At 39.1% G+C, this 24,819-nt stretch overlaps 1 protein-coding gene across 1 annotated transcript in view; it reads right to left on the reverse strand.

Annotated features, from left to right (window-relative positions):
• Window positions 1-24,819, reverse strand: part of LOC102299199 (protein bicaudal C homolog 1) — a 55,427-nt gene that overhangs the window by 27,569 nt on the left and 3,039 nt on the right. Inside the window, exons 2-3 of the mRNA XM_005914222.3 lie at window positions 11,715-11,761; window positions 2,354-2,423 (exon numbers count right to left, since the gene is read on the reverse strand). Coding sequence (XP_005914284.1) covers window positions 2,354-2,423; window positions 11,715-11,761 — 117 coding nt within the window. The remainder of the gene's footprint in view (window positions 1-2,353; window positions 2,424-11,714; window positions 11,762-24,819) is intronic.

Below are 24,819 nucleotides of genomic sequence, written 5' to 3' on the forward strand. Positions count from 1 at the left end.
CCAAAAGATGCTGCATCACAGGAGGGAGGAACAACAGCTCACAGATTGTTTGCGGGTTAAGAACTCACAAAAAAAAAAAAAAAAAAAAAAAAAAAAAAAAAAAAAAAGCTGAAGTCAGACAGGAAAACAAAACAGAGAAAAAAAAAACAAGCACAAAGAGTGGTCAGAGATCTATCACAACCTCAGCACTGTTCCAGGGAATTTTCCCATCATTCAGCTGTCGTGAACAACAGAAATCACTCAACTTCCTCCTGTAACCGTTAGAGGGAGTATGGCCCTTTCAGTGTCCCCACTCCAACCTGCACAGCACATCTGGCAAACATTAGCCAGCCTAAATGAGTGCCGCAGTCGTGATGCAGAACACCCCCGCATTTTTGAAGTGGTGTGTGCTCTGTGCTTTTTCTCCACCCCCCCTTTTTGTATTTGATGAATGATTTTTTTATACATATATATTCAACAAACAAAACACCTTAAGTCCTAATTTGGCACGCACAACACCTATGAAAACAAACAAAAACAAGAGTAGACCTGTAGCTGCGAAAGGTGAATGTTTTCAGTCACACAGATTTTTTTATTGTTCCACTTGACAGAGAAGAAACCTTTTGACCCAGAGCTCTGGCCTGGCAAAGCTGAAGCATTTTTCCAGCGAAGGACTGCATTAGAAAATACCACACAAATGAAGAGAATTAAAATCCTGTTGACTTAGCGTTCCTCATTCAAAACATCTGCGGAAACAGTGAAATACAACTGGCAACTGGAAGTAGCTTTAAAACAATTATCCGTAATGGAAAAAAAAACAAAAAAAAATGAGACTTTCTGAGACGCCAATAAACCAACACTGACCACTCCGGTGTCCTTAAATTGCTACACGTACGTGTCTTGTGCATGAGCGATATGGCTCCTCATTATGATAAACTGCAGGCTAGGTGCTGATGACGGCTTGTCCCAGAGGCTACCAACTTGCCTTATCGCTCCTATGCAGGCGGTAGAGATGGCTAGCTGCAGGTGATGAATGAAACAGCAGAGCTGGCATTTTGATGAAGTGCGGCTCGCCATACGCAGAGGTTACAAAACATACAGATCCCCTCACATCTGCTGCTATCCCACCGAGTGTAATCAATTCCAGACTGCACATGAAAATTCCAGGGAAACAAGGAAAGCTAATGCTATTAAAGAGTGTGATTTTAGATAAAAATAACGGAACATAATCTGCTCCGTCATCTTCTGTCAAGAGCAGAGCAGGTGAGTTTTGTGTTGGACTAAATTTGTGTTCAATAAAAGGTGGATAAAATCTGTGTTTCTTCATTTCCTGAAGTTTACAGAATGGCTGATGTGGTAAGTGAAATGAACTCTATTTTGCTGTGTTGTCCCTTCCTCTTCCCTCAATTCCAGGATCCAGGTGGTTAAAGCAGATGGGCAGTTTCAACCCCCCCCCCAAAAAATGCATAAGATAACCAAGTGATTATATAACACTCTTACCCTCTGCTGCTTTCGGTTTACGCAACACCGGGGGAAAATCTAACATCATGCGTCAAAAACGTACATTTTTTTTGTACACATCATCATTCCCAGGTGCCGTCAAAGGCAGGTTTTCTGAATGAACTAATACTTGGGGTGAATGGATAGTTGTGTGCGAATGAACTGTGTAGAACCTACAGCTGATTAAACAGCCAGAGGAAAAAGTGTTTAATATTCTGATGTGTTTGCGTCAACTTTTTATCCATAAAGAATGAGTGAGGAAGTTACATAATGTCACTGGATTGCACATCTGGCTTGAAGATGCGCATTGTTTTCCTCAGGAGAACTGCTAAAGTGGGCATCGCTACACCAACTCCTCACCCTCCCCTCTCCTCAATCCTGGCCTCACTCCCTCCCGGAAGAGCTTTAAATAACCGTGATAATGTTTTATTGGTAACAGAGCACTGGAACAACTTGGGCAATAAATGCGTGGGCAACCAACTCCCACCCCTCCACCTCCGCAGCAAAAATCTGAAAAAAATTCCTCCATGAAGATGAGGTTACCGCCTTGCGAGGGACAGAAAACATGCAATGCTTTCATCTTTTCAATTAAATTTTTAATAACCAATGCTAGTGCAATCTTGAAATACTCCCCTTTTTGTCCATCCGACCCCACCGAGTTTGCAAAGAACATTTTTCTGGTTACAACAAACTGACTCATAACCATTAACCTTTTTTTATTAGTTTTTTCAGATGGAAAACCAAAACAAAGTTAACATATAGAGCTCGTCATATCCATACATCCTATAGGCTCAACATTAAGCCCCCCCAAAAGTAAGTTACACACAAGCAACAGTATAGGAAGAGTTTGGTATAAAAAGCGGGGAAACCTCACCTTTTTTTGACTTTGCTCCAATTTTCAGTTTAGAAGGCCAGGCAATCTGCGTTTGGGTCTCATCCATGATCTGAAACAGAATGAAGGAGAGCTGGCATTAGATTTTCACAGATATCAGTACTGGTTGTGTATTAGCAGACAAAAAAAAAAACAAAACTACTAAATTAGAACTTTGAGACTTCTGTCTTGGCAGCAATTACAATAGTTTTACAGCAACATACTGAACTAAACTTCTAAGTTTGTAAATGTGTTTTTCAGATTTATTTCTAATTATACTATTATATAGATCACTGTGAGACACTATGTGGATTTTTGGAGATTTTAATTAGATCAGCTGTATTAGCAAGCACTAATTTGGGTGACTTTGAAAACACGAGGAGTTGTGACTGCGTTCAACTAAAAACTGCTCAGACTCTGATCAACGCCTAACTCCTCCCGCACACACACACAGGATTAAACTTATAGGTCACTTAGCTTTGCAATGCATAACATGCCTAGCAATCCTTTGGTCATGGCATTCAAATGAATGCTACTTTGACATGCACCTAGCAGACAAATAGACAAAGCAGGCTAATGCATCCTACGACTCCATAGAAACTCCTTAGGAACATGCCAATGAAGCATAAAAATTCCTCTGCTAATGTTGTGGTGGCAGACAGCACTAGGATACCCTCAAAAGTCCCTGATTATATCCATGCATCAATGGATGAAGGCTGTTTTGGCAGCAAGCGTGGAAAATAGGCAATATCAATGTATGATGATCGATATATCTATCTATCTATCTATCTATCTATCACTGGAGAAGGGGGGACAGCAGGTAGCAAAAGAAAGTACAATGAGCTGTCAAGAGGCTGCCAGCATTCACTCCTATTTTTTTTCTCCACCAGGAGGAAGTTACCTTGCTTGGCCTCCTGCCTACAAATCTATAACGGCTGCCTTTTGAACTGCCAGTCGTGAGAAGTACTTGATATTAATGGAGGGGAAAAAAAGGAAAAAAAAGAAAAGAAAGAAAATCAGATGCGTCTCCTAATGGCTTTGTCCTCAATGTGCTCCATCCTTGTTTTCAGAAATGTCCTGTGGTCTTATGTTTGTTTTAATACTTTCCAGGGGTTTGTGTTTTCGGGATGGAGAAGATATGAAATTCTCTGTTTCAGCTACGTGATCAAGCACCAGAGGCCCGCTTCAACACATTACATGAGCAGGGGCTGCCACTTAATATTCCTTAGTGGTCCAGTGCATTAAGCCATAAGCCACATATTGTAATTCAAATGGGAGAAAGGGTGCATTAAGATCCATCAGTGCTCCCTAGTCAAATTAGATGTTAGGCTTATTAGTACTGCTACAACTATTCACAGCTTTCATTGTCCCCTCAAAGATTATTAAATTATATCTGCCAGTTCTTTTTTTTTTTTTTTTTTAAAAGACAAAAAGTACAGCTTGTATTGCTAACTGAGGCACAAATCAGAAAGGGAAGCTCATAAACTCCTGTCTGCTTTTCTACATGTTGAAGGGTTTTTCTTGAAATCATCAACAACATAGTTTGACAGCTTATCCACAGCCAGTCACACACACCTGTAAAACAGAGCCAGCTTCCAAAGGCCTGATGTGTGTTTCACTTTACGCTACAGCTGAGCTGTATATTCTAAGCCGATGAGGGTTGACGGCCCCTTTCAGGCCTCACTGATTTCCTACACCTTCACACATAAAAATGTAAAAACCTAGTACCCTGAAGTCAGAATTTTAACTTTTATTAAGCGATGGCATCTATGGGTTTATTTTATAGGCTCCTTTTAAAGGTACCGGTAAGTAAATTTCCTCTCACAAGTGTCTGCATTCCTCCAGAAAAACAAAACAAACTCAATAAAAACTTACTGATGTATTGTTATATTCTTCCCTCCCTCTTAAACTCTTGACCCAAGTTGCATATCTTTTTAGATTTCTCATCATCTAAGGGTAAAAAAAATTAAGCTTTCAGTCCTCCTTGTGATTTATCCGTCTCGTGGTTCTGCGATTACTTGCAGTGTCTACTGAGTGCAATGTACATGTTGTGCAATGAAAATAAAGGCAAATTCTTCTCAGATAATCTTGCTCAACTATTTCTGTAAGGAATTTATTCTGGCATCATTAAAGGGACTAAGCTAGAAACAGATCCGGCCTTTAGCGTGCTGCTAATGATCACCCATTACTGTCTTACTGGAGACCTCCCCATTCCTCTTTGATGCAGGATTTTTTACAAGTGCTGCAACAACATTATCCATGTATTCACTCAAAATGGTTTTACACAGAGTGTAAGTCAAGCCTGAAACCAAAATCTGACAAGTTTTATGTTAGTGAGTTTCAAACTAGCCTCGGGCACAAGCAGCTAATCTACAACATGACACCCACCCACTGACGTCTGGTATATGTGAGAAAGGACAATAAATCACAAACACCCCTGTAGCTGAATGCAAACTTTTCTTCGCAGTCTGAATCACATGCTCACACCAGCTGGATGCATCACAAGCAGCATTAAAGGACATTCTGTTCCCGGCGATAAAGACAAATTCTCCCTTAACTTTTTCCTTTAATTTTAAAAGTTTTTTTTGTAACTTCTGCTCTTACAAATCACTCTCCTGTGGCAATGACACACGTGTCTGGATTTGTCATGAAGGCCTTTAATTTAAAAGCACATATGAAAGAAACATAAGACTGCAGCAAGCTCCCAGAGGTAACAGAAACTGCAGTGGCAATGGTGGAACTAAAGCCAGATGACTGATAGCGAGTAAAATGACACTGTAAATGGAAATGTACTTTTCACTCTCTTAAAGCTACGCAGAAACTACAATGGAGCACAAAAAATAAGCAAAGTAGAAGGCTTACGATTTAAAAAAACCAAAAGACATTATGGCTTATACCCTAACTTTTTCTGTAAAAAGGGCTTTGTTCAGAGAAACCCGTTTCCTGTCCAGCGTTGCTGTTCTTGGCAGGGTCCTGCAGATGGGACTGATTTCTGGCAGACCACACACCATTTTAAAAGGGTGGATGGTGTTTATTTATGAAGGGGCTAGCAAATGCCTCTCAAATGGGTGAAGATATTTGCACAAATTTAAGTAACCTATATATTTACCATTCCAGCCACTCTATTCTGCCACCCTAGCCTTTCTGAAATGAATGCAAAAATGACTGTGGCTCCAACAACATTTCATGGCACGACCTTGACATGATCAGCTCTTGGTGGTTTGCAGCTGTGCGTGCAGATGTGTGCGTAACATAACACAGGATATCATTAAGTAAATGTCCTCAAAGATGGCACATCTATTTAAAACACGTGACTGCGTTAGTATGTATTGCACAGCAGCAGTCGACAGTGTAGAGGCATGTTTCCTGGATCTCGCTGCAATGGTGCAGCTGTTGATTCAGCTGGAATATGTGCGATTGTGTGTGTGTTTGCGGGGATGACAGAGGGTTTCTGGGGGGAGGTGTCAGAGTTACGAGACTGAGAAAACAGCAGAGCTCGAAGATGACAGCACTGACTGAACCGTTCCCGTGAGGCTCAACAGTCATAGCTGAGTTCATGTTAACAGAGTGCTAAGTTGCAGCACCGTAACTCCTCTGGGCAACACATACACACGCAGACACACACACACTTTAATGGATGACGCATGATAATTCAAACTGCGTGACTGAACACAAACATTTGTTTATGTATGTTTTGATGCCACTCATACTGACCTAGTTATTTCAACGTCTCACAGACGTATGCCAACCAAATATTTCACCCTGACAGTCTTAATTTTTCAGGTTTTTTCCTTGTCAGCGCAGCGGAATACAAAATGCGTCAGTGTAAATGAAATGAATTACATCTGGCATCAGATGTAGAGAACACTGGCACTTAAATATCCTGCTTGGCATTATTTAGAGAACCACAACCTCTGGGATGGAGACAGAAGCAGGACTGGGGAGGAACTGGATAGAGGTTCAAAAGGCTTCTCTCGACTCAAATCCACTCAAAGCTCTTCTGTGGTGCGTGGCGTTATCGTCTTTTGTTGCCCCACGACTAAACCTCTACACACCTCTCCATAGAGCTTAGAGTGATGCAACATTCCCAACAGTTTACAGCGTAAAATTTTTACTGCATAACAATGTGATAAACTGTTCACTGATGCACGCTTTCTGTTAAACAATCAGTATATTATTTGGAGAGAAATCCCCTGCTTACACCAGAATGATAACAAGGAAACATTAATGGATTAATAGAGTGCAAAGACCTAATAACATTGGAACAACAGCAGGGAAGAGGCAGAAAGAGACGTGCGAGAGGGGAAAAACATGAGTGAGTGATGCCAAAAACAGGCTGAAAAGAGAAAAGGGACATAGCTGGTAAGATTCCCTCACAGGAGCTGCAGGGAACTTCACATGGCTAACTTCACGGCTGGTGCACCCTCCTGTTGTCCAACATTGTCTGCCATCTTCTCTACTATTTTACTGACAACATGAAGAGGGTGGACTGTTTTGGACTCTATGACAAAAAGTTGCTCTGAGCTCAAAGGAAGTCCAGCAGACAGTGAGTAAGAGGGTTTGATCAACTGCAGCAGGCAGGCTTGGGAAGAAAGTGCGGGGGTGGATCATTTTGTGCTGCTCTTGCCAGAGACTGAACTCTAAAAATCTCAACTGCTGAGGCAACTACAAAACCTAATTCCCAACACCCAAAGTGTAAGAATGCGTGCGTCAAAAATGACTATATGCTTTCTTATGTGTGGGAGAGACTTTCTTCGTATGTGCCTTATTAGTCCCACTGAGTGTGTGTGGTTCATGGGTGTGTTGGAAGGGCAGGAAGCGGTCCAACTAAGAGTTTCCATTTTCATCAACTTCAAGGTATTTCACACACCTCATCCATTTTCTTTCAACAATCCACAGTTACACTGTGTGTTTATTTTCCCAACTCAAATTGGGCATGTATGGTGATCACGCTATCAGAGGGGAAACTATACAGAGCTGTCCAAATGGAAATTCGACAATAAAAACATGACTTTAGCACTTTACTGCTTCTTACCAGACTGCCAACTCAAACAGCTGCACACTAATTTTTAATTGTCAATTTAACCTCTAGTAACCACTGTTTCTTTGAACAAGCTGTGACAATATTCAAGTCAAGGACTTTTAAAGTCATGGCTGGCAAAGTCAATACACCACCAGGCGCATTTTGCCAGACCTGCTTTGAGGTAGACATCTAGACTGCATATCCTAAACACTGCCGTTCTATCCAAGCCAAAAGAAGTGAAGGAAGAACTAGAGTGCATTATATCGAGAGTCCTTGTTAAAATTCCGACGAGGGAAATCTTAAGGCGCCTGGTTTGCATTACTTGGTTTTTGAAAACTGCTTCAGGGACAGTTAAATTGCCTCCTTCTTTGACATTTAACTCTGATTCCTAACCTCCAAAACCAAATACGGAAAATAGACAAAGGAGGAATGCTAAAGCAGACCGCTGTCCATCATTTATTTCATTACAGCCCATTAACATAGTATAGAGGGAGATTTAATATAATGAGGAAGCTGAGTTTTAAACAAAAATCAATCCACTTGAGATAAATTAAGGAAACCACAATATACTTCAGTATACACTTTGAATTTTCATGTCAGATCTTACAATTTGGGTCAACTGTTGTCAGTGTGATTAGACTGTATGCAATGACCAATCTCGATTACGTTTGAGACAGTTTCTTTTATGATACAGACTCAAATGCTGCACAAATCGACATACCACTCCATTAATCATAGTTATGTACAGCATTTGGTGGTTTTTTTTGTTTTTTTTTAACAACAGCTGACTATAACACACAGTAATGATACAGTGTGTTGCAGAAGCCTCGTTATTCATTTCATGCAATGTGTCTAATAACTGAGAAGTGCAACCTCTGTATCTGCAGATGATGCTTCAGGTGTTAACTTTGCAAAGTACGTTTTAATACAGTCAGAGTCTCGGTTAATTATTTTTTTTTCTTTCCAACTTGCTTACATAAGACGTCATTGTGTAATTTAATGCTTGAACTTATACAAGTCTACTCAGTCTTGCACTTCAAGTTGCTAAAATACCCCTTTGGAAAAGTTGCATTCACTTCAAAGCCAAAGGCACCACTCTGCCAAGACCTTTGGGACATCAGATCTCTACATGCAAGACTGTTGATCTGCTGCTTTTAGAACTGAAGCACAGACAGAAACCCAACTTTTTTTTTTTTTTTAGAAAAATAAAAAGCTATAAATGCTTTGTCGCAATGACTCTTGTTTTAGGGTCTGATGACAGACAATTTTTACTCCCAAAACATGAGTTGAAACATAGCTCTGCCCGACACAATGTTGTGATCTTAGTCAGCATCTGCACAGTCTTTTCTCTTGTGACATATGCATGCAGACAGATTGTGGAAAATCTATAAATTTAAGCCGTAAGCTGAAGTTTTAGTATTGTGAATTGTTGATCAATAGAATTTTGTTTTATTTTAATTACTTTTAATATCATTTTACATAATTCTTAACATGAGGGGGACAAAGAGTAAATCAATCAGCTTTAAAGTCAATATTGGGTATGATCGCCTTTAGTTTAGGTAAGCTTTCTAATAATTTATGCAAAGAGTCTTAACAAAAAGTTTTCTGGGCTTATTAAAGGACGTTCAAAGCTCTTTTTTGGACGTTGGCTGCCTTCCCACCCCCCCCAATCGCTATCAGGATAATCCTACACTGCTTCTGTAATGTTCTAGGATAACGTGGCATATAGCAGCTTTATCACCATTTCTCTTCCTTTTTGACAACCACCCATTTGTTGAGACATTTCTGATAGGGCTTCAACAAATATTAGATTTATCTACTGAAGGTCCACATGCATCCATCAGGTCCTGTATCATGTATCATTGTCCTTCACTTGTCCAGTTCCCTCATCTTTAATTAACAATACAGTGCAGAGATATGCCAAGTTTGTGGATGATTGCTTGTTGGGAATCACCTTATCTTTAGCATTTTTCATAAATTCAGCTGAAGAAGTGGGAACAATTTACATGTTTTTGTGAGAGGCTGCTAGTAACAAAATGCACGAAGATGCAATTTAAAATTGGTTCTTTGCTAAGTTGCTCGTTATATGTTAGTGTCCCCAGTCTTTGTTGTGGTCTTTCATTTTTTGGAAGCAAACACATGTGTCCCTCACGTTTTTCTGTGTCATTCCAATAGTTTGGGCAATCTCCCTCCAGGAATTAGCTGACATCTGTGAGTCCTTATATTGAGGCTATGATTATTACTCTCTCACTGATAATCAAAAACTGCAGGACAAAAAGCAGCAGTGACAATAATTGTGGGCTGTGTCAACGCCCAATCTAGTTAATTTTCCAGGGAGTTTACAGTTGCATCATAGGTTATGGTGTAGAGTTTCCTACGGGTTTGTGGTTAGAACGTAGCCACTGTGTAGATTTAACATCCATATAGCCATTCTCTTCTGCTTATCCTTGTCAGGGTCGCTGTAGCCTATCCCAGCTACCATAGGTCGAGAGCTGGGTACACTCTGGACAGATCGCTGTTAGATACCTAACCCAACTAACTGCATGTCTTTGGACTGTGGGAGAAAGCTGGGGTACCCGGAGAGAACGGGGAGACCAGAGAATCATAAATCCCCTGTAAAGCCTGAATAAAAGAAGATTCCACTATAAATTCTCAGGTTCAAATACTGGACTGAAAATGAGTGAAAAAGCAGCCAACGTCCAAAAAAAAAAAAAAGGTTAAGGCCTTCAGAAAGCCAAGACCAGACTCCCTAAAACCACCGCAAAGTTGACCTCGTCCTGAAACAATAGCAGCAAAGGCAATGTCATTTCTTGAAGATGTTATGCTGCTAAAATTAGATAAATTAGTTGAAAATTAAGTAAGATCTGACTGTAAAAAGATTTAAGAGATTTTGTTGGTTTTATAAATGATTTAGATAATTTCATTAAATATCACAAAGCCGCTAGAGGCAAGTGTTGGTGTGATTTGTTGATGCGTGAACACATTATCAACAGTTAACAGTGAAAGTTTAACATCTCATCCACAACTGCCTCTAATCACCGGACCTGCAGCCTGTCGTCCAGCATCCTCACTGCTTCGCCTCAGTCTGTAGATATTCACCTCTGCAGCTCCAAAACTTTTCTGCTCTTGACTTCACTCTTTATTTGCGCAATTTGTTCCGCACACTCTGGACTCTCTGCAGTTCCCCTGCTGCTCTATAAAGCCAACAACTCGCCCGGTTCTCCACACGTTCGGTCACACACTCCGTGCTCTGAGTGGCTCTGCTTCAGCTCAAACTCCCATACATGACACGTTTGGCCCTGCAGTAACTACTACTCTGCACTACAGCAGGCATCATATCAAAAAGTGTATAAATAGTAAATGTTGCTAGGCAACCTGGCATGTACAATATTGTTTTACATTAATTTCTATTTGGTCTAAATTACCTCCTCATTTGTTCTAGGTATAAACGGTTATGTTTATTTATTTATTATTTTTTCATTTTTATTTCACACATCCTAAAATTCACTATTTGCTATATTTTAACCAATTTCGATATTTTCTTTAAATGCCACGGAGTGAAAATGACCCCCTTCGTGGTTCTACTGCTAACAGAGTGCAAGAAAGTCTGAAATTAGGGGCGGCTCAAAACTTTTGCACCATACTGTATCTCAGTAACTCAACCAACTCAGTCTACTTTGATTAGTCTTTTGTTAATTTTTCATGGTGATCAAGTTTGCATTGCCAAGCCCTTGTCAGGATAGGTTGCAGAAATAAAACCAGGAGAAAGTCACATTACTGAATAGTCAGAAATGGTTTCACTTGAGAGTTTGCAATTAATAAACAATTGTACTGGTATGAAAGAGCATCAATTAATAAAGAACTGAGCTATACAGCCACAGTGTCACACTTGACTGTTCCCCAAGTACCAGTACGAGAATGTGAGCAAGTTGTCACCCATTCAGAAATATTTAAACTCACTGAGCCAAATCCTCGTTTCATTGAATGTAGTGAAGCTTGAGGACATTTCATTAAATTGCTCACACAGAAAAGTCAGTGATGCACTGCTTGGCCGGATTAGGGTTTTTAAACTTTAGATAAGATGGTATATTATGGTACATTATGTAACTGAGAAAGCCCCCCCCCCAGTGTTGTGTCAGCTGTGTTATAGTATCAGAGCCCTGGAGTGGTTTAACGTCAGTGTAGTTCCATTGTTTTTATTTGTTTACATTTGTAATTAGGACTGACTGAAGGAGCACCTGAGCATCTCCTCCATTACCAATGAGTGAAGTGCTGCTCAGTGGGCTTGAAAACAACCCAGAGACAAAGCACACATTATCCAAGTGCAGACTACACACTCACCTTCTGAAAGAAATCCTCCCCACCGTTGACTCTCCCCTCAGAGGCAGCTAGAGTGAGACAGGGGAAAGAGAAAAATAAATTCATCAAAACCACACAGAGTCACTCAGTTTTTAAATGTACAATCCAGCCTAACACAGCCAAATCACACACAGATTATCCAGTCCTCAAAATGTTACCGTATCTGCACTCAGTAAAGTGTTTATGGTGGATCTCCATTTCTTTGCATATTGCGTTTGGCATGCATAGCGATACTGCTGATTTGCAAGAATGGTATAAAAATGTTCCAAGCAATTTTCTATAATCCTAGAGATTGGACACAGCTTCCGTGTAACAAATTGATGGATACAGTGAAAATATTTGGGCATTTTACAGTAGCCATTAATGGAGCATTTCATACCACACTTGGATTGACTGATGTTGGTTTTGCACTTCTTAAAATAACATTCACACTTACGACTTTTGTCTGTCAGCATACTGTAAATGCCTGGCCTTGGAAATGGTACATGACAACTTTAAAATTCCCAAACATTGGGTGTAAACAGACTAAGGACTTAGAGAAGCAGTGGTGTTTAACTTAAAGTAAATTTCCAAGCAGGTGAAAATGCCAAGAAACTCCCTTAGCTGATACAGTAAGCAGGAGAGAAGCACAGAGCCAACCACCAGAGCAAGTCAGGCCTGAAGTCTCTCCAGCACATCTGCAAGTCCTCCAAGCTGTGGCAAGTTCTGTTAATGCAAAATACATATCTCCTATCCAAGGAGAATTCTCATGTTCCTGTCATTTGGGAATACAGGGAGAGTTTAATGATGCATTTCGGTCAACGTTCTCAAGATGGATCTGCTGCAGTCTGTGTAAATCTGGGTCAGAAACATCTGCAGCGGTAGAGTTGCCGTGACTTACAGTTCAGTCAAAAACGCTGACCTCGGTGCAATGACGACAAAAGTGTCCGAAACATTTCAACATTTATTTCTGAATGGACAGCTGAAGTATAATGTATTCAAAAAGTGACTTTGCAGTTTTGAACATTAGAACCAAATTCAATAACCAAAAAAATGTATGGTAAACTTATCGCACAGTAAATATCGCTGTCTGGACTGTTGGGCTTTAGAAAACCATAATGGTAATCATTTATGATGAGTTATAATGAATCAAGAACATAACTGCAACTAAATGGAGCTCTAAACCTATTACGTCAAAAAAGAAAAGCAAGCAAACATATGGTGAATGCCCTCTGAGCCCCGTTGAGTTTTATGTAAAATTTCCTCAAACCTATAAAAGCTGGCCCATTTAAAAAAACAAGAAAAAAGCCCATTACAGATTGTACACGGTGCAAACAGTATTATATGATGATAATCCCACTGTGAAATTAGGGTGTGAAAAGCATTGTTGAAGCTTTCCTATCCACACCACATTTTAAAAGACAGATAATTAAAATTCACTAAGCACTGCATTCTTTTCACCACCCCAGTACACTGATAACATGAATATTAGCTCATCATTGCATCCAAAAGCATAAAAAAGTGGATTAGAAACTTGTGAGTCTGAATCTGGAGAGTCTAATTTAAGCGAGCTTATATCCACGACCAGTCTTCCTGCTTTGGAAACCGATCGGAAAAAAATTCCAGCTGTTAACACTCTTATGCAACAACAACATTAACAACTGTCACGAAAGGGAAAATAAGCATCTTGTTGAATCAATGCTGGATGTCTCTTCAGCTGCGTTAAGAGCCTCTGATAGCGGATGCTCATAATGACAGCGTCAGCATTCTGCTGTGCTTAATCTGATAACAGACCAGACTAATAAGGGTGAACAGGATGGCGGGGGGCTGTGACAAGCTGTAAACACTGGTATTGACTAAAAGCTGTTTTGCATTGATGTAATTTCTCTTGTAATTTGTATTAATTTTGGGAATGCAAATATTTTACAAATCAGTATTTGATTCTTTAGATAAGGTATTTGTCAGGTAAAACACACAAAATACTTGGCCACTTCTTGCCAAATGCAAAATTGTTTTTGCTTTACTTTATCTCACATCATATACTTTATTTTCGTGACTGTTATGCATCCTAGGCGGGAATTTTAAGACGGGCACTGTGGTGGTATAGTGATTAGCATCGTTCCTCACACAAAGAAAGTCTTGGGTTTAAATCCTGCCAGCCAGTTGCTGTTTTTTCCTTGTGTGGTTAGCTCTCAAAGGCATGCATGGGTTAGGATAATTGGCAATTCTAAATTGAGATGTAAATGGTTGGTGTTTTTCCCTCTCTGTGTTATCCTTGCGATAAACCAGTGACCTACCCAGGGTATACCCCATAGGATTTTCCCCCCATGACAAACAACTGATAAAGCATAAAATGTCATGAGTGTCAATTTGAGCTACAGTTACAACTATGCGGCTACCAAATACAAAACAACGTGTTCCGTATTCACAGAACTCCCAGCATATTTAGTTTATCTCAGTGAATGTAGGTTTAAGTGTTTTCATCCAGTATTTGCTTTAGTATAGAACTGCTCCGACTTGAAAGCTCAGTTTTGTAGGTGGTCTGAAGTTCCAAGATTATGAAAGACCCCGCTACCGTGTCACTTCCTGTAAGAACTAAGACAAACCAAAAGGAAAACAGCAGCGTCGGTTTTCCCCCATGTCTACTGAAAAATAAAAGCAACACACTGTCTAGCAGAGTAGACCAGCTGTTCTTTTATCATCTTATCTCCTCTTATCTTGCCTATATGTGACAAAATAGTGACACAAGTACAGGTTAAGCCAACCAAAAGGTAACTTACAATATTATTCTACTTGGTAATAATTTTCTATGTTGGAATCTGTGTTGTAACCCAACTTGAGTCAAGGAGATGATGTGATTATATTTGGCTCCATATAGCCAAATAAGGTGGTAAAGTTGCACAAAATGCTTGAAGAAGCAGGAAAACATCAAATACCTATCCACTCACTGATTTTAAACAAGTCAAACTCTTGGTCAGCTGTATGACATTTTTCACATACATTTTCACATATTCAAATAAGACAATGCATTTTTAAATGAATGAACGAAATGGGAAAAAAAAATGTGAAGAAGTTGCCATGGTGCCTTGAAGCCACTGTTATGAATTAGCAGTACACAAACTAAACTGAAGTGAGAAAAATTAAATTTATTTCACTGATAACTCGCAAAAGCAAAGACTCCAACTCCATCTTTGGCATAAATGAGGAGCTAAATGGAATTTGGTATGGGACAAGATTGAAAACACGAGCCATGTGCAAAAAGCAAAACATCCTGTTGCCATATGTGTAAACTGGCCGTGGGAGAATTCACGGCAGAGACAGACTGTTTGATGAGTTCCAGTGTATATAATTTTTTACAACTCGTTTGAGAAAAAAAAGAAAGAAAAAAAAAGTAGTTGTAGCAGCTTTGGAGGTGGGATTCGGGAAAAGGGTGCCTTGGGTCTTGAGAGCTCTTTGCAAATGTAAAGCAAATTAGATCCCAGGATCTGCAGGTAACGTCTTGATCATGCTCAATCATCCAGGTAAGCAAATCCCCAAAAGTTGGTTCTATAATTCTATTAATCTGGACATATTGTTTTCCAGTGAGAGCTGAATGCAGGTTTTCCCAATCTTACAAACAGTACATTTGCATAATGACAGAAACTAGCAACACTGAAGGAACGATGGGCTGGGAGATCATTAATATGCAAATTCTCATGACCATTGATCAACAACTACAAATCAAAGCTGAAAAAGATCACCACGAGTTTTAAAACGAGTGTGCGGTACCACCAGCAGTCTCTGATCTAATGACCTTAAAGCCCGAGAAGATGAATGTGGTTTCAACAGGTCAGATAAATATTGAGGAGCTTGACCATGTAGGGCCCTAAAGGTTAGAACTAAAATTTTAAAATGAAACCTAAAATTTACAGGTAACCAGTGAAGGGAGGCCAAGATTGGAGTGATATGCGATCTTCTCTTGGTGCCTGTTAAGAGATGTGCTGCAGCATTCTGCACAGTCTGAAGACTATTTAAGGCTGATTTGTTAAAACAAGTAAAAAGGCCATTACAGTAGTCTAAACGAGAAGAAATAAAAGCATGAATAATCATCTCAAGTTCAAGCTTTGATACCATTAGTCTGAGTTTAGAAATATTCCGTAAATGATAAAAACAGTTTGTTTGTGTGTTTGTGTGTCTACAAACAGATAGCACAACTTTGACCTGAATGGGATGTGTAACAGGAAAAAAAGAATTTGCTGTCCAAAAGTCCAAAAAGAACAATAAAGCAAAATTCTTTTTGGTCGGCGACCACAAAAGCAAAAGCCACAGCTTTTTGGAGTGATGGGCTCTACACAGAAGAATCAAAGGATTGCTTGGCTACAATAACATTACACGTGTTTTTGTTGTTTTGCCTTAAGGCACAGTAGACCTACATAGAATTTTATGTTTTTATCTTTTATGTTAAGGAAATAGAGCTAATGTGTAATTAAATGTGCCATCTAAATAAAAAGGCAACAGCCATATGTTTGGTGAACATCAAAGAAGTCTTTTCATACTAGCTGTGAAGCACGGAAGCCTAAATGTTATGGTTTAGGTTGTCTTGCAGCCTCGTAGATAGAGGGCTGAGTCAACTTTGAATTCATATAAAACATTACTTGAAGAAAAATGTGAAGACATCTGTTTGAAGCCGAACATGCAGCGGAAATATCAATGGGGTAATAATCCTTAGCTCAGGAGTAAATCCACCAAGGATGTGCTTAAAAAAAGAAGAAGAAACACAGGGTGGCCTAGTTAAAGAATCCCAGTGAAGTATTGTTTTTTGGAAGAACATTACATGCATCAATGTTTTTGTTGTTATCTTTAGGTACAAAGATGGTCAAAAGGGATGTACTTTTTTTTTTTTAAATCAATCACTACTGATTAGAATAAAATACCAGCCTCAACAAAAAAAAAAATTGCTCACATGAACATTAAGTTAAGTGACTGAAAGGCTGCCTCTCTACTGCCCTATGAAAGACCGGGATTATTTTCTCTGTTTTAATGCAGTGAATGGAATTTGCACTCATTATTGTTGAGTTTGAGACTTAAAATTCAGAAAACCAATAAATTCACCCTCTCAGCTTCAAAACAATCATGTGATGATTTGCCAATAACATAAAATTAGAAGGGAAAATGATGACCAGAGAGATCCTTTGGATTTAGCTTTGCCCTGTTTTTCAAAGAACTGACAGGCCTTTCACCACACACACACACAGACACACACAAAACAAAACTGCAGAACTCATGCCTCTGTACTTAGATAACCAAGAAGCCTGTTATTTTCCACCAACAGAGAAAACCAATTTAAATTATCAGCTTTCCTTTGGACAAATTAAATGAATATTTGCATGAGAGCTGAAAAACAGAATATATCCAGGCTTTAAAATACATTTTACCAGTATATACAATCCCAGACTCATACCAAAGAGACTTCCATTTCTCAAATGCATTAGATCCATAGTTTTGTTCCTACCCAGGTTACACAAGGACAATGCAATGCTCCTCCCTCCCAGCAATGTGTACTGTAAAGCCATCACAGCTGAAAAATGAGCCAAAGGCCCTGAGCACAGTTCACATTTTGCAATGGATTATGTCCTCTGATGTATTTTTGAAAATATGGTACAAATAATGTGACACTAACTTAAAGCAACAGACTCGATTGTATTAATTTGAGAAAATAGACATAATAGTTGTAGTTAATCAGATCCACACTCTCCAACGCTTTCTGTATAATTATTTAATATAACTAATCACTGTCATTGCACCAACAAAAAAAAAACAAAAAAAAAAAACTATACAGGCCTAATAGCTGGCAGATGGAGTAAGGTCTGGTATCCATTATTTTGTGGAAAGAGCAACTTTCTGGGAGATTCCGCTGTTTTGACGTTGAAGGAATGTAAACAGTGTTGATTTCTACAGTTCTGGCTTCATTCCACACACAACAATCAAGCAAACAATAGAGACATAGGGCTCAATAAATCAAATAAAAATATATTTTTGACATTAATATTTTCACCCTTGGACAGTTTCAGTTTTATGCTACACTGGTTTAACGGAAAATCTGAGACATGAGCTCAAGTTCTTTTTTTGTGTTTTTTGTTAAAGCCAAGTCACAACTCTCCCAATAACTAGAGTACAAACATTTCATGGCAAGGATTAAAGTAATTATCCATTTAGGCTGAATGTGTCAAAATCAATTATTTAATACCAACTAAATAACGAAGCAGGAGTTTGTACACCTGGGGCTCGCTATCTAAACAATTTGTATGGATAAAAACTATTTGTTTACATTTTCCCCCGACACATAAACTAAATGTGACGTAAGAATGTGCGGACTGCATGTGTTCTTTGAACCACGTGTACACATTTTCTTAAGAATGTCAAGCTTGATAAGATGCAGATGAAAAATTAGCTGAGACATATTATAAAAGTCTTCTTATTATGCCCAGGCTTTTGTTTGCATGTTGATAGGTGGTTGCTAGGCAACTTGATCTCATATTATATGCATACTTCAGGCTTTGTGGAAATACATTGCAAATTACTAATGTGAAATTAAAATCATACAGTGCTTTTATAAGATGATGTTGGTGCAAAAACAGTGCTACCGCCACTACTATTCTTTAATGTGGTTTCATTTGCCATAAATAGGAGTGCAAATTTCTCAAACCAAGTACAAGATCACTGGGATTTACAAAGAGGATCATGCATATACATGCTTTTCTAAAATCTGACGTGCACATTTGCTTTTCTGCTTTCATGGTTGTCTGACTAAAACACACAGTTTTAGTCATGAAACTACACACGGCACTTTGCCTCTGGTCTCTGGTATTTGCACTGTGCAAGATTTAGCAATCAAAGACCTTAATGTGAAAGGATTTCTTTGAAGACAAAATCTTTTTAAATTGCAAAAATCAAAGAGAGGCACCACCTAAATCTCTAAACTGCAGGGCTGCTTAGAAACCTCTGTAGGTATTGTACTGGCACTAACCACAGAGGACTTAAGGTGAAACTTGGAACATTTGCAGAAAAGTCTACGTTAGCATTAAGCTAAGAAAAGACGTGGTGAACTTCATAACAACAAGTCAAACCTAGGAAAGGTTTGACATCTTAGCATACCAAAACTAAAGACATGGATTAATATGAAAGCCAGATTTATAAACCGTTCCATGCTCGCAGGAAAACAACAAGCTTGCAAAAACTACAATTCCCACATTTTATGAAAACGAGGATGTCTTTACAGCAGCTTTCTAATGTCCCTCCCCACAGTCAGAGCGGCAGTTCTCAGCTGATTTAACATGGAGCTAATGAGAGGGCCTGAGAAAGCTATTGCAAACCACAAATGCACGTGCAATGCTTGTTAACACATGAACACATGTATTTTTTTAAGCATTATAGAGAATTTCTTCAGGCCTGGCTAGGACGGCATGGTTTAAAAACTTTAATACCACTTCATAGAATATCTTAGTCGTTAATACTTTGACTTAAGAAGGTGACATTTTAATTATATCATATTTAAAAATAATGCAAATTACATGAGAAAGTCTGTGATATGTATAAATTGATCTTGGGTTGTGAGCTGACCTATTTGATCTACCATGAACTCCTTTAGCCCCAAATGTTGACTTTGTTTTTTCCCCTTTTTTTAAAGCTGAAAATATTAATTTCATGTAAATGGACACAAGTCAGCACAGATGAGACCACACTGATGATAAGCCATTCTTAGAGACACGACTCATCAATCTACACTGTGATCATTACACAAACTGATGCGAGACTCTGTTACACACTATAATTTAAATCCCCTCCAAATTAGTTAAATGATAAATAACACAATCAATAATGTTGAGTGAGGTTGTCTTTCGGTAATTAGAGCTGCTCACAACCAGCAAGTCTGAATATCTTGCATGAAAGCCAGTTTCTACAAGTGTAACACCACACAGCTGACAAGTACCTGGCAGTAAAAGGTTGAGAGATTTAAATGAAAACAGACAAAACCCAACACTCGAGTCTCCCTGTAAACTGCTCTGGAATATTTTTGGCAAGATGGCATCTACATAGCACCTGAGACTCATTTCATCTGTTTCTCCAAGGCAACAACAGTATCTGATTACCATTTCAGGATTAGGAAACTGTAAGAATACAACAGAGCCAAGGGTTTTGTTTTATGTGAGCTTATCTAAACTGACAGAGAAGCATTCTCAGCTTTCAACATGGACATTTGTAAAATAAAAATACAATTTAAAAAAAGCCCTGGAAGACAGAATCTGTTTAGTTAGAGACAATTATGCTTCCTACTGCAATCCTCCTTTTAGAACGAATCAGTTCTGCCATTTACTGATCGTACGAGGATAACTGTTAACCTACCAGACACTTTTTGAAAATTTAGTTCACATTTGTTAGGGCTACTTGGAAAGCAATTTGGGATTCCATCTGCTAAACTTTGCCAATTTTGCCACTGGGGGCAACAACCAGCATTTTGGTGCATCCGGTGTAGCTAAGACAGTCTATCAGATATCGGGTTCAAGACTGTTCTGGTACAGGCCATTGCTTACAAAAGCAGCTGAAATGAGAAAATTGTTCCCACTTGTGTTCCACACACAGTTTACCTGCATACAACCAAAACCTGCTCAAACATGATGGAAACCATAATGTGTCCAATGCTCAAACTATTGTCCTTTGCATACAAATATTGCACATTTGTGTGTGGATATTCATTTAGGGATTTACTTGGGAAGTGGCCTGTGAAAACAGCTGTCAACTGAGATTTCATGCTCTGTCATCTAAAGTCTAACATTAGCTTTGAGCACAAAACAATCAACACTATAGATTTCCCTTGATTTGGGTTGAGGATTGCGTAATGCTAGGTATTGTGATAACAATAACAAAGCAGTAATCAACCATTACTCAAAATCAAGAAGTCTGTCTTGATGCTTTTATAGCGCTGTTACATTTATAGCTTTGAAGAAACACCATCAATATCCACAAAGCTGAACACCTGTTATTGTATTCCTACGGTGAGAAGTCGTCACTCTCAGTCTCTCAAAACAGCTCAACTCCTACTGGGTTGCCAAGCAACTATGCTATCAAATACACCCGCTAAGTGCCAGATGTCGCTGTCTGACAATGATAAAAGCCTATTGGAGAAAGACTACTCACTGACCCCAGGGGCACAAGAATGGACAGCACAGAAAATTTTCAGAACAGCCTTAAAGCACCTTTAAAAAATAAATACAATTAAAAATATCTATCTATCCATAAACACCTGGACTATTTCTACATCATATTAGCAGAGAGATTTATTTACACTCAAGCATCCTGGGTAGTAGGGTCAACCAGTCCAGTATCAAGCTGTTCTCGATAACATGTCTGCGTTATGACCTCCCTTGTGTGAATACTGCCAAGTGATTACACAATGCTGTACATTCCTGGTGCCTGGTATCTACTGTGTTAGATCCCCCATGGAGCATAGGGAGTTATTCTCATTTAACAGGCTGAGAGCTCCTCTGTAAACATTACACTGGACTGTTAAGAAATCGCTTGACATGTCCTGTTCATCAGCATTGCAACCGTAGAAAAGCACATTTTTTCCTTGTATAGATGCAGAAAATCCTTAGATGCATGCATGCAACAATTCTTCAAATTTTCTGTGTTATCTAGGCTAATGCGATCAATCAGAATAGTGTGCGCATTATTAAACAGTTCAAAGAAAAACATAATGAAATCAATGACATTGGCTAACCTTAAAATAAAGGGAGAAGGACTGCCCCCCCCCCCAGCTATTCTCTTTTGTTCATGCAATGAGTATTCTGGCAAAGGGAAGAACCAGATCGAAAAGGTGCCCTTATTAAAATTTAAAAAAAAAAAAAAAAAGTTTTCCCCCCAATCAAGGCAAGTGGAGAAAAGGCAGGCTGTACTGGATGTTGAATGAGGAGAGAGAACAACAAGCCAAAACCCAAGGTTCTCCATAGATAAACAATGAAAGCTCTAGGGGGAGTGGTTAAGGGCTGGGTGGGGTGCGCGTGCGTGCACATTTATGCGAGTGTGGTGAGCGCACATGAGCGCAGGATAAGTCGGGGGTGCCCCACATGAAACATTTCTAAAATAGCAACCGCAAACCAGACAGAATGTAAATCTGCACTTTGAAAAGAGTTGAAGAAAGAGAGGTTTGAGGGACGAAGAAAAACAGGTATTCATTTCAGCCCATTTACAGTTCCAGGAGCATAGAATTGGGTCACAGCACTCCAGCTCCACTTGGACTGTTGAAATAAGACTCCTGGTTTTATTTTCTTGAGTAATGAATTACAGGTTTTTCCACCGACTGAAGCTCAATTATATTACAGCTCCTGAAAGCCTCATCATGCCCAGGATGAAGGAATTCAACGCGTAAGCAAAGTCGAATAGAATTGTTTAATTGTATCAGCATGTTTCAGTAAAATCTGCAAAAACCAGGAGAAAACGGGAGAGAGGAAATGTGGCAAACTGCAACCAGGCAATATCCAGTCAAGAGTAAAACCAGCAGGCAAATGAACTTAATCATTTATACTGCTGAACTGTATTTGCTGATGTGTGTTTGAATACAATAAATGATTCAGTGATTAAAGTGCTCTAAAAATGCAATATACACATATTCTTTCAGTGCATGTCTTCTTTTTAATAAGTCAGGCAACTTTTGCTGCACAGAACATATCGTGTAGTGTTTAGTGGTGCATTTTCAGACATGAAACATACAGTATTGCCTGTATACTCCTCTCCATATCTGGCGATTTACAATTTTAGTGTCATGAATTCTTCTTAAAAAACTATTTTTGATCATTGATTACAATCTTTCCATTCATAGCCTAAAAATTCTCCAACTTCTTAGAAAATGCAAAGAAGAAAACTCATGAAAGTATTTAATAATTATAAACTGCTCAATGTAGCATTGCCTGCCAGCTTGATCATTTTTTTCTGGTTGAAAATCATCATTGATTGCCCTTTTAACAAACTGTTGTTGGGACAACAGCCAGCACCCATCCCATCCTTCTCCATTATTTTTGCAGTGTGACAGTACATAAAAAGTATTTATATGAACAAAAACGGTCATCCCAGTTCTTCCATCAGTTGATCACTGGGGATTTAAACACTCTCATAACTCAAACTTCAATCATAGTGAACTCTTTTTAGGTCTAATAAGGCAAAACCGATTCCAATAGAGAGAAGAGTACATCTATTCTGCTGGCACATTTACAAGTATAACACATTTTTATTGAATTACATTCAAAATCTGTTTTAAAGATCACAATAGCTCTGAGAAACAGATGACTAACTCATCAGAGCAAAAAAAGAAGGATTTTTACATTCAGACATATGGGATTTTCCTTCTCTTGCGCTGGCCCTGCACATATTTTCCATTCATGACTGAAATGTTTTCAAAAGTTGGACTGTGTAAGGCTTCTCCATCTTTACTTTCACTTTAGACTAGGTAAATATTGTGGTGCTTAATGGCTAGCAATTCAGTCCCTGGCTCTTCCACATCGTGAGACGCCCTTAGCAAGATGCTGAACTGAAGTTGCTCCCAACAGCAGGTGACATCTTTGGACGCTACTGCTGTGCAATTTTGGGTGGACGAGTGAGGCAAAGTGTTGCAAACAGCTAATGTCATGCCTTACATTATCAAAGTTCAGTTATTTTAAATGAATCATGCAGCTAAACTATAGAGTTTCTGATGTGTGATTTGCCTGCGTTTGGTTGGGTTTGAAGGTTAAAGTGAGGATCGTGTCTTAGTATGAGATAAAGACTTGGGGAAAGTCCAACAACTCTACAGTGGATGTGATGGAAGCTGCAACAGCAGAGCACTGTTTGAATACTCAAGAGGGAGCAATAAAAGGGGAGAACAAGAGAAAGCCTGCAGCACATTCCCCAAAAGACACTCACTTCCTGCCTGTGAGTCTTACCCAGCATCCAGGAGGAAGAGGAGGTTAAGCGCCCGCCCACACACACACAGACACACAAACCTACACCTCATCATATAGATATAGAAACAAGCCACTAAATGTCTATTCTACCATTTAGAATTTCTACACTGCTTAAAAATAAAATGTTTTCATTCCGTCCCACAAATTCAAAAATTGTGAACTAGTACCAGTATCTTCAGATCCCCTAGTGTCTAAAATAACTTCATTATAATGCTGAAAATAACTGAAAATTCTCTCAGTGTCATATGCAGCGGTTTTTCCATTTAGAAATAAGCCTAACCAATAGTGTGTGGTTTAGAAGCAGGAAAACAAATTAGTTCAGTGACGAAAATGATTCACTTAGTCTAATTGCAGGCTGCTGTCGCAGTTACTCAGCAAACATGTTGTTAGGATGTGTATAAACAGTGGCCCACCAGGAGCCGAAATTCACTCACAAACACAGCTTAACTCTAATCATTAGTAGTCTAAATGATCCAGAGCTCTTACAGTTGAGCCATGCATATTAGAGCACATAGGTAATACATGTGTGAAAACTCACGGAAAATCATGTTGCACTTACAGATGCACTCAATTTTGATAATTGGAGTTGGAAACAAATGTTACCTCTTTCCCACACTTGCCCCCAGTTTCTTAGTTTCGTGAGTTTGAATAGCGATGTAATAGGCACAAAGGTTCTCTTACACTGTTCCCTGCCCACACAAGACCATCCCTCTGTTAATGTCTCCAAGCCATTAACTTGGGAGTTCTATTTGCGGGTGCCAAGAGTACAACAGTAAATCCAGATAGCTGTTAGGGTGAGATTTTGTTGTCACTTTACACTCTATTTACTGATCTAAGCCCAGGAACCTGTGTCCCTGCCAATGCGAGAGACAGTAAATTTGTAATTGAAAAGCCGTTAATAATTTCCATTTTCTCCTGAAGCAAACTGTGCCAGAACAGGGGGATAGTAAAATGCAGCTGATTCGAACAGCAGGTTAAGTGTGTATCATGGGATTCTGTTTCAGTGCAAAGTCGTGGAGACGTGCTGGTGACTCACCAACATCTTTTAATGGGCACAGAGGGCTACTGGGTCACTTTTATTCACCAGAATTTATGCAACCCCTGACTAAAGGGCTCTCAGTAGGTTGATGTCCTTC

Source organism: Haplochromis burtoni, unplaced genomic scaffold, assembly GCF_018398535.1.
Source record: "Haplochromis burtoni strain Fernald_Lab_line unplaced genomic scaffold, NCSU_Asbu1 Contig_7, whole genome shotgun sequence".
In the NCBI taxonomy this organism is placed as follows: Eukaryota; Metazoa; Chordata; class Actinopteri; order Cichliformes; family Cichlidae; genus Haplochromis; species Haplochromis burtoni.